Genomic DNA, 14,339 nt, shown 5'->3' with positions numbered 1-14,339 from the left:
GCTGCAATAGATTATTGAACGGAGATGGTAGAAACGTTAGGTAAAAGCTGTGAATAGCACTTTTTATGTTTTGGAACTTTACCACTCCAAATATGTTGTAAGCAATAACGCTGTGAACGGAGCTGTGGGTAATGTCAATAATTATGTTACCTATAGTGGCATTGGTTATGCCATCAGGAATAGATTGTGTTTGGCCGTTTTTTAATTACAAAAGACTTTACCTTGAAGGTACTGCTAAGTTACATTCAAATGAAAAAGTTGGCTACCATCTCTCTCTAATCTACAATGGGGAGGTGATGTGATTTTGCAACCTTCAAGGGTATGATTTAGCAACCTCTGTTGGAAGACTGACTGTTAACTCTCAGCTGGTCCATCTCTCCTGCTGCTTCACTCCAAAAGACAGGTCCTCTGTTGAGGGCCTGTGCTTATAGCGGCAGGGTGCGTTCTCAGCAGCCAGACTGGCTGCTCACTTCATATGAAAACAAAAATACAACAAAAACCTCTTCTTAAAACAACAACATTGTCCCACATAGATGTGTCAAACGAAGCGAAACGAGGTGCTTCGGTTGACACTGGTCACGTTTGAACTGCGATCTTGTTGACACTGGTCACGTTTGAACTGCAATCTTGTTCGGCCCATTTACCTAAGCCTTGTAAATCCCTGATGTACCCCATTATTTCTGTGGAGCGGGACTATAGTTCAAAAGACTGCTAACCTGTGGAGTCGAGTGTTTGAGTCTCGATTGGCTTTTTAAGCCGACTCTAATCATTCAATCTTGTCCAGAAGAACTCCTGAGCACAAGCAGTTGGGCACTTTCAAATAACGCATTTGTTACTATATATAGGTAACTCTATTATGGATATCCATAAGAAATACGTCTATATATCTACTTGCGCCCTTGACATATTTTGATCAAAGTGTTCACTCAAAGTCTCTACCTATTGTCATATAGAGCCCTTGTTTATCCTTCATGTAAGAAATCTTAACTGGAAGGTTCTGGATTCAAACGGACCCCTTCTTTAACAATTAAAAGGAAATTGCGCCCTGACGAAGGATACGTGGGTCCCCGTTCCCACTCCGAAGGGCACGTCAGCGCCCTAGCTTTTCTTTCATTTTTTTAACTGTGTATACTGATGACTTGTATCAGAACATGGTTTTTTATCAAATAAGGTTGTTGTGTATGAATGCAGTTGTGATATGACAGATAGGTTGAATGTTTGGATGATGAGTACATAATAATAAAACATGCTCTTGTTGTTTTGTCTCTTTCCTTGTTTTGGGCTCTGTTTTTTGTAAAAGCTTTTTGACCTTGTACTCTAATTTGATATAACATATTGAAATGTATCTAAACATTTATATTTAAAATAAGAGAAAATATAACAAATCTTTTCTTTGAATAACAAAATAAAATAATGAATTATTCATTCATCTCTGTGGGACAATGTTGTTGTTTGTGAGTGTGGAGGTAATCCCCAAATTATAATTGAATTTTAAGAAGAGGTTTTTGTTGTGTTTTTGTTATTTTTCCCTGCCCTCCTCTTCTTATACTAAACTGTCAGGGACCCTGTTTTGTATAATTTTGCTCACTTCATATGAACATGCTATTAGGATCACAGGTGTAGGAGACGCTAAATTTCTGGTGGAGACACTGATAGCCTTGGGGAGATGCTGAGCCAGGCGTCTGACTTGGCTTTAAGACCCAATGAATGAGCCGAGCCATCTAAAGATGTAAATAAGGCAGCAAACCCCATGAAAAATGCGACACAGAGTTTAAAATGAGAACAAAAAATGTTTTTCGACATTTTTCAGTGGCTCAAGTACATACTATATACTTTTCTCAATCGATCAATTCAATCTTTATTCAGATAAAAATATATCCATAAAAGCACAATCACATAGCAGCATTAAAATACACACTTTTATATCACTGAATTCAGTAATATTTATTTAAAGTAATATTTTTTTTAATAGAAAGCATTCAAGAATGCCCCATGACTTGACAACATTGCCATGAGTTACCCAGAATGTTTCAGTTTGCCATGTTCTCTATTATGTAGTTTATATTATTATTAAATGTGAAGCAAGATAATTTTATATAAGCCATACATAAGTGAGTGTCTGTATAGCGCAGCTCATTAATGGAATTACCTGAATGTGCTTTTAAACTGTCTGGATAAGGAAAAAAATACATATTAAAATAAAGCGATAAGCCGTGGATCACACAGTTTGGTTACTTGGGGAGGCCAGGATATGAGCCTGGGATTTTGAGTTACAAATTATGCAATTCAGAAACAGTAGTGTTACATCCCTGTCTCTTCTGTCTAACACCGAAGGTTAGTGCTTTGTGTTCAGCGATTCAATTATTGTTATTGAATTAGAATCAATAATTAACACTTATCACACCTGAAATCAAACTGACGCTATACATGAATGTCTTAGTCATAATATTTACAGGTGTGGTTTCTCTTTGGAATGTTTCCCAAGACACTGAAGATCAACACACAGTTTTGTTAAAATACCCATCACACACCAAAAGGGCCCTTGGTGTCATGCTTCATCATAGGCGTCTTCCCGCCCCGCTACGGGACGGGGCGTGCTGCGGCCTATGACTACGCAGGAGCACTATTTATGAAAAGACAAAACTATGGGATCCATTTGGATGTCGGGTGGTGGCACCTCCGCGGTGCTGGCAGTGCGGAAAAATGCCATTTTCCACCCGCGAGCAGTGGTCCTCACGTCCGCCATATTAGTATGGCCAAAAATAGCCCATTTCCTGTCCGCCGCGGTGCGACGTGCACCGCCATCAAAGGGCGCCCGCCACCGCGGTGGTGGGAGCCAATGGAGACTCCGCTGTGCGGAATGATGTCTGCCCGCTCCACAAATTAGGATGCCCCAAACAAGCAGACGCACCGCAGCGAAGATACCGTCCAAACAAAGACGGCAGAAGCTCGATAGCGGAGCGCGAAACCAGAGTTCCGGTCCACACCACCCAGTCACGACCGCCATGGATCCAGCTCTACACGTCTTTCCGGTGCTGTACCTGCTACATCACCAGGAACTCATGGACTGCCGCGGACACCGCCGCAAATACGCAATACCACAAACACAACACACAACACATGAGCTGACACAGGGTCCAAATCCACATCAGACACCCTGGTGGAGACAGGGACACATCCACAAGTGCACCCACACCTCACCCACCTACCACCAAGTCACCCCTCTGCACCCTGGACACACAGCTTCCACCACCATGCAGCAATGTCCCGGTCACGTCACCGCAGCGGTGAACACAAGGAAATACATGAGCACAATGCAGAAGGCAGGGCCAGTGCCAGGCATGGGCAGGGCACAAAGACCACAGAGCCACACCACCCTCCCACCACACACTAGCACACCCCATGAAGGCACATGCCATGTGCCCCTCCTGTGCACACCATGCACAACAACAAGCCAGGTGAATACACTCCCTGCACCACACAACAAACAACCAGGGATACAGACACTGCAGGAGGGGCTGCACAGGAACACACAGCACACAGCACAGTAGCACAGGGCCAGGGAAACACACACACCACCACAACACCACACTCAAAAATGAGTACAAGCACCAAATGAACACATACAAAGAACAAACATCCAAATGGACACACAGCCTGCAAAGTCACACAGACATACCACAGACTGACACACAGACACGTACACACACCACGTGCCAACAGCAATGGAGCACAACAAATAGGAAAACCAAAGTGGGGTGCACACAAATGGAAGGCCATGGAGACAACCAACAGACATGTGTACATCACATGCAAAACAAGGAACAGAGAACAACACCATCAGACCACCAAAGCACACATGGCTGGTACAGTCAGTGAAGTCAAACCACAGACATCACAGTGCAACAACACAGGGAGACAGCAAGGCAAACCAGGTATAGGCACAAGGATGAAAGGAAGGCCCTGAAGTCAAACTGTGAACAGCCACACATCTATACAACTACTTCACAGGAGTACACCAGCAGCACTACACATAGGGTCTAATGACACACTCCATGACTGACAAACACCAGTAGGAATCTACACACATACCTCCCTCACACCAGCAGCACACAACACCAGTGCCAAACACACTGAAGGCTGGCAATACTTGCCAGTCAATACACACACAAACAATCACACACCCTGGGGGTAGCCACAAACATCACACACACACACACACACAGGCTTGCCAGAACAAATGTCTGCACAAAAGCAACAGACACACAATCCAAAAGAAACACACACACAACCACAACAAGAACAGACATGCCCTGTGCAGCTAAACTGTGGAAATGCAATGGGAGCACAGACACAACAGGAGTGCACAGCCTCATCACTCAGCAACAATGCACAGACAACATACCACAACACACACAAGAAGTGCACCATCATAGAACAACACAGCCACATCAAACAAACAACTGATGCGCAGGCAGAAAAATCACATAGCAAACACAGCAGGACATCAGGAGATGCACACCAGGCAATGACAAGGCAACATACACACATAGCACTGCATGCACAACAAGCAGTGTGTGCACACCAAGCATACCAGCCACACACAGACATCAGTGACAGAACAGCAAGCCACACAACACCACACAGCACAGCACAAACACAACAGCACACCCAGGAAGTGAAGCAATACCACAGCCAACACACATACATCCAACTCAACACCAACAGCACACACAGTTGAACTGCATAGGAACAACGATGACTGGCAAACAGCACCAGAACATCACACACAACCCGTTGGTGAAATGCCCTGAGTGACACATTGACCTTGGCCAAAGAACTGCCGCACAAAGCACAGTGTAACAAATGAAGTGATGGGGAGGCACACACACATGTAATCCAAGGGGACAGCTGACACCAAAGTGAAGTGTACTGCATGTCAGTAGGGGACTTGGCAGGAGTGTACCATGCACAAAGAGAGGGAGTGCAGACCCACAATGGGTAGGCATCTGAAGCACAGATAGGGGATAATATGACAACACACACAACATGCCACACAGGAGGCAAGAAGGCACCATGTGACAGCAATGCATAAGAAAACACAACCACAATGGCAGTGTGGAACAGCAGATCGACACAGTCTCCACAAACAGCAACAAGGCACATGGATATGTGACAAAACACAACAGTGACTTGCCAGTCACACACTCTGCATACTCACAAGTGACAAAAAAACAACAAGTAGGAGTCAGACAGAACTGCAAGGACACGCCAACACACTGCACAGTGTACAACATACAACTCACACATGTGCATACAACCACATCCACAGGGCTGAACAATCAAAACAACAGGCATACAACTCCTGGGTGACACATGTGTGTAGTTAACAATGCAGGGGCATGCACACATCAACACTCCCGACAAACTCAACCTCTTCACACTGCACACTACCTGACCATCCAAGAGCACACATGGAAAGTACGCCATGGAACTAGGATGACTGGCCATCACAAGATGACTTGAAAGTAAATTAGAATAGAGATTGAGCGCACTCCGGTTTGACCGAAGGTAGTTCAAGTATAACAAGGTATGGGTGCAGACGAGAAGATCCCCCTGAGTACACACAAGCTTTGTCTCTTTCACTTACTATACCAACATATACCATTTCAGTATTTTCCGTTTCCAGATCCTTATTTCTTTTTTTCCCGTTAACTCTTCTTTTTCTCTCTCACTCCCACCATTATTCTTGACTCATCATTATTATTCTCGATTTATTCCCACTCACCACTATAACTAATGTGAACTTTCTTACATTTCCTTTTTTCTTAAGTTTACATCCTATTTTCATACAATTGCCGTGGTTGGCACTACTTTCTGTTTCCTGACCGTCCATTTACCTTGACGATTTTTCTCTGTTTACTTGTTTGTTTTAGGTTTTCCGCCTGCATCACTTTTTACCGTTTCAACACACACGCTTCTTTCGATGCTTTTTTCCAGGCTTTTAATTTCCACTGTTGATTGGTTGTTCACCTATCCCTGACGTCACTAACACAGACACACCCGTAATTCATTAAACTCCCACTACTCCGATTCATCTCATTGGCTCTACCGTCCTTTGACGCATTTACACGCTCCCTATACGTTCGTAGCTATACCCTCCAGACACACTAGGTCATTGGCCAGTTTTTGGCTTTCTGACACTTTGATTCGTGGAGCTAAGCACGTGACAGAGTACAAATATCACTCACGTCACATAGTAGATTTACCTGCCAACAAACGCCTACAGCTCATGAACAGCGAGTACGACCAAATCGATAGCTTGCATCACGTAAGTGTTTTTGAATTTTACCCCGTATCCTACACACGGGTTCCCAACTCGTCACACGTTCCCTGCGTACCCTTGCATTTATGAGTTTGTTGCTTGTTCATCCACCTTCCCTCACACTCACTATTTTTTGATAACTTATGTACTTGTCCGCAGATCCATATCTCGCACGTATCTTTGAATTCACTGCGCACTGATGCACAACGGTTTTCTTGGGCTTTTCCGCTTTTTACACACATCTTTTCTTGTTTCAACTGTACTGTTGAATACGTTCTCCATCTTTTATTTCACAATACCGCACATGCAAACCAGATATATGATTTCTTCACAAACGGCACCTGTTTACCACCAGCACTATCATCCCGTTTCCATCAATCAGTTTAGTCGCTTTACATACAATCATGTAAATTTTCATCTCACTGTTTGTTCATTTGCACTATGTTGTTACATATTAACTAAAGCTGCTCTCCTGTATCCTCTAATTTCAGTGCTGCCCCTGACGAAGGGCCACATTGGCCCGAAATGCATTGGGCTACATGGGCTATATCGAGTTATGACAATTAATACACTCGGTGTGATATGAAACTTTATGAAAACTTCGTCCTCGTAAGGACTTCTTGAATGGATTGACTTGAATAAAAACTTTATTCGAATTACAGAATTTTCGCTTGATTAATTTCTCCGTTGGAGTGCAACTCGAGTGACACGCTCTTGACTAGAACGTGCTTTCCACTCATCACAAGATGACCACACACATACACCACTGGGCACACATAAAGGAAGAATACACATACATGATGACCCTGGCCAGCCTGCCTGCAATACTGTGTGCAGAAACCCACTCTGTGCTGACAGTGCCCCCCAATCTGACATGTGTACAATATAGCCAACATGAACAAATTAAGTAAATGACAACTGCTTTCCACTGAAAATTGATACCATTGCCCCCACAAGTACCTGGGTCAGGAAGGACTGAAGACCCTGTCACCCCTGAAAAAAATAGAGTAAGTGAGCCCAAACATTGACTATGTTGAAGTGGCACACAGACCATGTGGCACAGTAAACCATATACACACAGCAAAATAACTTTATTCAGTAAGGACACTGACAAAATAGACAAAAGAAGCGACTGTCTTTATTCACATATTGCACAGATAGGCACCATGAGAAGAGTAAAGCAGGGCACAAAATGCAGAGCATGTCCATGAGAAGCTGCACAGGTAAGGGTAAAACAGCAGTGAACAACAAGGCCAGTGGCCAGGGCAAAGTGCAGATTAGGTCCATGAGAAGCTGCACAGGCAAGGGCACAACATCAGTGAACAACAAGGCCAGTGGCCAGGGCAAAGTGCAGAGTAGGTCCATGAGACGCTGCACAGGCAAGGGCACAACAGCAGTGAACAACAAGGCCAGTGGCCAGGGCAAAGTGGAGAATAGGTCCATGAGAAGCTGCACAGGCAAGGGTGCAACAGCAGTGAACAACAAGGCCAGTGGGCAGTCCAGGATGCAGAGTAGGTCCATGAGAATCTGCACAGGCAAGGGCACAACAGCAGTGAACAACAAGGCCAGTGGGCAGTCCAGGGTGCAGAGTGGGTCAATGAGAATCTGCACAGGCAAGGGCACAACAGCAGTGAACAAGGCCAGTGGCCAGGGCAAAGTGCAGAGTAGGTCCATGAGAAGTTGCACCGGCAAGGGCACAACAGCAGTGAACAACAGGGCCAGTGGGCAGTCCAGGGTGCAGAGTAAGTCCATGAGAAGCTGCACAGCCAAGGACACAACAGCAGTGAATAACAAGGCCAGTGGCCAGGGAAAAGTGCAGAGTAGGTCCATGAGAATCTGCACAGGCAAGGGCACACCAGCAGTGAACAACAAGACCAGTGGGCAGTCCAGGGTGCAGAGTAGGTCCATGAGAATATGCACAGGCAAGGGCACAACAGCAGTGAACAACAAGGCCAGTGGGCAGTCCAGGGTGCAGAGTAGGTCCATGAGACTCTGCACAGGCAAGGGCACAACAGCTGTGAACAACAAGGCCAGTGGCCAGGGCAAAAGGCAGAGTAGGTACATGAGAAGCTGCACAGGTAAGGGCACAACAGCAGTGAACAACAAGGCCAGTGGCCAGGGAAAAGTGCAGAGTAGATCCATGAGAAGCTGCACAGGCAAGGGTGCAACAGCAGTGAACTACAAGGCCAGTGGGCAGTCCAGGGTGCAGAGTAGGTCCATGAGACTCTGCACAGGCAAGGGCACAACAGCAGAGCAGTGAACAACAAGGCCAGTGGGCAGTGCAGGGTGCAGAATAGGGCCATGAGAATCTGCACAGGCAAGGGCACAACAGCAGTGAACAACAAGGCCAGTGGGCAGTTCAGGGTGCATAATAGGGCCATGAGAATCTGCACAGGCAAGGGCACAACAGCAGTGAACAACAAGGCCAGTGGGCAGTCCAGGGTGCAGAGTAGGTCCATGAGAATTTGGACAGGCAAGGGCACAACAGCAGTGAACAACAAGGCCAGTGGCCAGGGCAAAGTGCAGAGTTGGTCCATGAGAAGCTGAACAGGGAATGTGTGCGACTGTACCTTTCCATGGTCAGCAACACAGTCAGTGGGTAACAATGTGCAGTACAAGCCTGTGTGTGTGAGAGACAGGTATGTGAGGGTGACTAACACTCAGACTTGGCTGTCAGGCGAACAGGGAGCTGCCTGTGTCTCGGGGACTGTTGGGGCACTTGACCGGAGAGAGAGTGGAACAGCTGAGGAAGAGCTATCAGTGGCTTGGCAAGCCGGAGGGCTCCTTGGACCAGGTGGTGTAGTGGCATGTGGAGGCAGAGTCATGCAGACAGGAGACACGGTGTGGCTGGGAGATTGTGGAGGGGTGCCTTTCCACTTCTTTGGGATCTTAGTTGGCTTGCCTGATACAGGATCAATGGGAAGTGGTGTGGATACAACAGGAGCACTCACCACCAAAGCTGCATCAGGTGCACACGCTAGCACCCCCTCTGGTGCTGGACCCAGCGGAATGCTTAGCCTGCCTTCACCTCTGCCCACCTTCCCCTGTTTACTAGATGTCACCCCTACAGTGCCCTCCTTCCCCTGCTTCACTGGGCTTGGAATGGGAGTCGAGGTGGTGGGGGAATCTGACTTGGAGTCCTTCCTAGGTGTACCGTTAGCATGCACCACCTCCTTGGTGGGCACAGGAACTGCATGCTTCTCTTTGCGAGATGCTTTAGGGGCAGGAACGTCCTTCGATGGGGATGCCTCTGAGGCATGTGTGCCTGAGGTCTGCTGCTTTGCTTTTTGTCCCATGGTGTCACCTGACGGGCTTTTCTCTTTGCGCTCTGGGATGGTTTTGGTCTTCTGTGGGGATGGTGTCTGCGCCCAGGACCGCTTGGGTTGCTGCTGCTGTGTGCTTCATGTGCCGTATTGTGACTTTGATGTATGTGGACCATGGTCACTATCGTCAGACGTGGCCACTGCCAGGGGGGTGGACAAAGGGACCGGAGCTGGGCTGTGAGTATGTGCCTGTTGAAGGGCAGATGTCACTGTTGAGGACAAAGCCTGGACAGTCCGGTGCAGCCCACCCACGTGTGAATGTGTGCCCTCCATGAAAGCAAACACCTGTGCCAATTTTTTGTCGTGGTCAATGAAGGCATTGAGGAGAGCTGTCTGGCCTACACACAGCTGGTGCAAAAGGTCCACAGACTCAGCACTGATGGCAGCAGGATGGACAAGGGCAGGGGCAGCGGTGCCAGGGGTGAAGGACACTCTTCCCCTCTTACTGAGGTGGACACGGGCAGCACCAGAGGAAGTGGCTGGGAGGGTGGGCACTGGCCGCTGTGTGGTAGAAGACGATGCAGAGTCCCCGTTCCCTCCAACATGGATGCAACCCCACTGGCATCAGATGATGTGGTACTTTGCGTCTCAGACTGGGATACCTCCAGCAGGCTCTTGTCCCCCTCTGAGGCGCTGGAGACATCTGTGTCCCTGGGCTCCTGTGCAGCTGTTGTGCTAGTTTCACCCCCACTGGAGTCCGTCTCCTGTCCCTCCGTGACCACAGGAGCTGCTGCATGGGAGAGAGAGATGTAGGGTCAGGTCAGGGGCAGCAACAGAACAAACATATGCAAGCAATGCATAACAAAATATCACCAAATCTACATGTTGCACACCACCCTGGGCAATCACACCGTGCCAACTCACTATATAGACTCTAACAGTGCGTGGAAAGTGGAAACTCAGGCATGAGTGAGCCATTTGATGACCACACAGCACAACACCCTGCTTGTGGCTCTGTTCAACCAGACACACAACTAGCTCTGAGCACACCTAGGAACATGATGGGGGCACACTAATTGTTGCCAATGACAGATCTGGATGGAACAGGAGGGGACGGCACAGACACAGATTCCAACATGACAGTCCACAAGGGCCATTAGCCCATTCCACCCACAATGTTGACAGGTGCAGATTGTTGTCAGATGCCTAGGCCACCCGAATCTGAGTGCATGCAATGGACGCATTGATGAAGGCACAATCAGATCGGGCACACTGCCGTTACCTCCCATGGGATTCCCAAGACTACCCCAATGCAGAAGAAACCTGAAGAGCACAACTCAGAATGCAATGGGAATGCACAGCATCCAAATCACCTTTGTAAGTACAGGTAGGGCAAATGCATGACACCGGCACCCAGCCCAGCAGCCACTTACATGACACTGCATCACACTACCAACATTACATAGGCCAGCACTGGCACAGGCTCTGCACACATGCAGCCACTCCCAGCCAAAGTCACCCTCCCCAAATGCTCACCCCTGGCTTGCTGCTGATGCTCCTTCAAACATGCATCCAGCTCAGGCTGTGTCACCGCCAAGATGTGCCCCATTAGTGGTGTTATGGTGCGCCGTGCCAAACGCCCAGTGCGAGGAAGCAGCCCCAAGGTCATCTCCGCCATGGTTATTGCCAGCCGGCTGATGTCGTTCCACCTCTTGTGGTAGTTGGTGCGCCATCGGTTTGAGACCCCCAGAGCTCGCACCCCCGCTGCAATGGCCCTCCACACGGCCTTACGCTGGTGTACCTTGAGCTGCAGGCATGGGAGACAAGAGGGGAAAATGATCAGTGACACAGTGTTATGTACCAACATCTCTCAGTATAGCAGCAAGATACAGACTTATCACATATCCAACGATATGTCTATCAGAGACTCGAGTACATCTCACATGGTACATCTGCATGGGAAAGGCTGGTGTAAATGCATGCAGGTGTGAGGGGGAACACAGCCCCTGCACATCTCACACACATGCAGGATGCCAGCACTGAAACACCTATGTAGCCTGCCCATACCTCCAGTCCATTGTTGGGTTGAGCAACACATATATCACATATCAACCTGTGTTTGGGGGTAGACTCACTGTGTCCAAGACTGCGCAGCCCTCAATGTCCCTGCCCTGTGAATAGATAACTGTGTCATGGCTGTCACATTGAGGGACATGATCTCACAAATCCAAAATCCTCTTCACAAGGCCGGTCGTGTGCAATCTACAGTGCTGCGATGGCCCATAGCTGCAATGTGAAAAGACTGATGTAATGCTCTGTGAGTGAAGTGATGTGTCCTTGTCTTCGTGGGCGGGGACTGTGCTGGCCAACTGGGCTCACACTGAGATGGACTCCAGGGACACAGACAGCCATTCAGCCAAACAATCACTATCCTGACTCCTGCATGAACAAACTTCTGTGTCACTGTATGGCTGACAACACAACACAGGTCACTCATACATGCATATGCAGGCAGGGAAACCTGTGGCATTGGATATACACACCTTCCCCCTGGAGACAGCATGTGAGGCAGTTCATGACACAACTCCACACTCCCAAGCACATACTGCATCAGTCCAACTACATGTGTGCTCCCCATAACCTCCCCCCCACTGTTGAGGACTTTCCATGACATCTGGGGCACTATATAGCCTCGGGTACTGTGTGAGCACCTCGTCCACCAGGACCTCCAGCTCCTCGCTCGTGAAGGGACTGGCACGGATCTTCTCTGTCCTTGCCATCACTGTGAACATGAGACAACAGCGGCGGAATTGGGTGGTGAGGGGTCTCTGGCAGCAGTCCCTTGAGGCAGCAGAAGGTGAGGGGTCTCAGGCAGCAGTACCTGGAGGTAGCAGCAGGTGAGGGGTCTCTGGCAGCAGTCCCTGGAGGCAGCAGCAGGTGAGGGGTCTCTGTCAGCAGACTCTGGGAGCAGTGGAAATGTGAGGCTCACTCCCACACATATATAGCCCCCTGGGCTCGTTTCAAAGGTGCCAAGCTGCAGCAATTGGTGGTCCAGGTCTGCCTCTTTCAAATGCATCCAATGACTGCCTCCGCGGTGGCGAAGCACGCCTACCGCGATCTTCAAAATTACATCATGCCACCGCAATCAATGTTCCCATTGGCTCGAGGGCAAGCCCATGGTGGTGACACACCGCAGGGGCCAGGCGGTAGCTACCACGATATGGATGGTGGAGCATTGCAACCGCCATTTACTCATGTCTACATGCCTATCACTACCACACTTGTGTGAATGAGGTGTGCTGGTGTCACACTGCTGGGTCCAGGCGGTAGCTACTGCGATATGGATGGCAGAGCATTGCGACCGCCATTTACCCACGTCTCCATGCCTATCACTACCGCACTTGTGTGAATGGGGGGTGCTGGTGACACACCGCCGGGGCCAGGCGATAGCTACCGCGATATGGGTGCCATACATTGACACGAGGCACCGTGATTCAGGCGGCGGAGCATTGCAACCGCCATTTATCCATGTCTACATGCCTATCACTACCGCACTTGTGTGAATGAGGGGTGCTGGTGACACACCGCCGGGGCCAGGCGATAGCTACCGCGATATGGGTGCCATACATTGACACGAGGCACCGTGATTCAGGCGACAGAGCATTGAAACCGCCATTTACCCATGTCTACATGCCTATCACTACCGCACTTGTGTGAATGGGGGGTGCTGGTGACACTGTGGTAAATAAAATATTACGCTCTCAGACTTTTAAAATATAAATAAGATCATGCATAAAGCAAGAGGCTGAGTCTGTGGTATCAGATTCATAAAGGGATTTATTCCAATAACTCGAGTCAAAGGGAGAATATTTCCATCACCAAAAAAGGATCTGGACGGGGCTGAAAAGTATTCTCAATATTCTCAAAACATTATTCACAGAGTACAGTATATATACATTTCTCAATTGTACGTAAGCAAAAGAGCAAGAGAGAATGAGATAAGAGCATGTGGGCGTGTAAGTAGGCGTGAAGGTGGGCGTCCATGTGGGCGTCCACTTGATGATAATGGGTAATTTGTCATGTGTGGGTGGATACCTGGAGATGATTTCGCAATGTCAGCAGAAATACTTGGCAGAGATGCGCGCGCAGCAGCATGACGTGTGATTGACGCGCAACTAGAGGGTGAAGGGGACTTGACATTTAGCTCTACATGTGGAGACAAAAAGTCTGGGGGGTCAAGTCAACCTAATCCCAAATCATATCTAACATCCTATGTTTAAAGAACTATGTTATCCACAAGGGAAGGGCTCTCGGACAAAATCTATTCTATACTGACTGTGAGTGCGTGCACAAGCGTCTAAGTGTCTACATGAGATGCAAGGGGGTAGGAATATTCCATGGTAACAGGGCTATGAATTACTTGCATGAGGACAGAGAAGTCGGGCCTTTTGCTCGGTAACTGGAAAGAATGTTTACTTAAACTACTAGGCAGGAATGCATCGGCTGAGGGGGAAGCAGATAATTCGAAGGTGAAATACAGTTCTTGGCAGAGAATAGGCTGATGTCAGGCTTCGTGAGCCGCGCAGAGAATGAGACAAAGTTCATGGTCACAGATGCAGGCTCAGACTGGAGCTTTCAGAGGCAGAAGGCAAGAAGAGTTTGATGACAGAATCAGGGCCTACTTGCCTGGACTGTAAAATGGCATAAGTGAGCCATATAAAGCCGGTGGCCTTTCATACTTAGGAATGGAA

At 48.2% G+C, this 14,339-nt stretch overlaps 1 protein-coding gene across 3 annotated transcripts in view; it reads right to left on the bottom strand.

Annotated features, from left to right (window-relative positions):
• LOC146860530 (uncharacterized) overlaps positions 1 to 14,339 on the bottom strand; it is a 421,554-nt gene that overhangs the window by 187,925 nt on the left and 219,290 nt on the right. For 2 of the 3 annotated variants that reach the window (XM_085646355.1, XM_085646356.1), the window contains exons 3-4: positions 11,125 to 11,395; positions 7,639 to 10,378 (exon numbers count right to left, since the gene is read on the bottom strand). The exons of the other annotated variant lie outside the window; for it this stretch is intronic. In XM_085646355.1, coding sequence (XP_085502481.1) covers positions 9,987 to 10,378; positions 11,125 to 11,395 — 663 coding nt within the window. In that variant the 3' untranslated portion in view covers positions 7,639 to 9,986. Of the gene's footprint in view, positions 1 to 7,638; positions 10,379 to 11,124; positions 11,396 to 14,339 lie in introns of those variants that run through there. 3 annotated transcript variants of the gene reach the window in all.

This window comes from Triturus cristatus, chromosome 3_1 (genome assembly GCF_964204655.1).
Source record: "Triturus cristatus chromosome 3_1, aTriCri1.1, whole genome shotgun sequence".
Lineage (NCBI taxonomy): Eukaryota > Metazoa > Chordata > Amphibia > Caudata > Salamandridae > Triturus > Triturus cristatus.
Note: the sequence above shows the minus strand (reverse complement) of the source record. Positions and strands in the feature narration are given on the sequence as shown.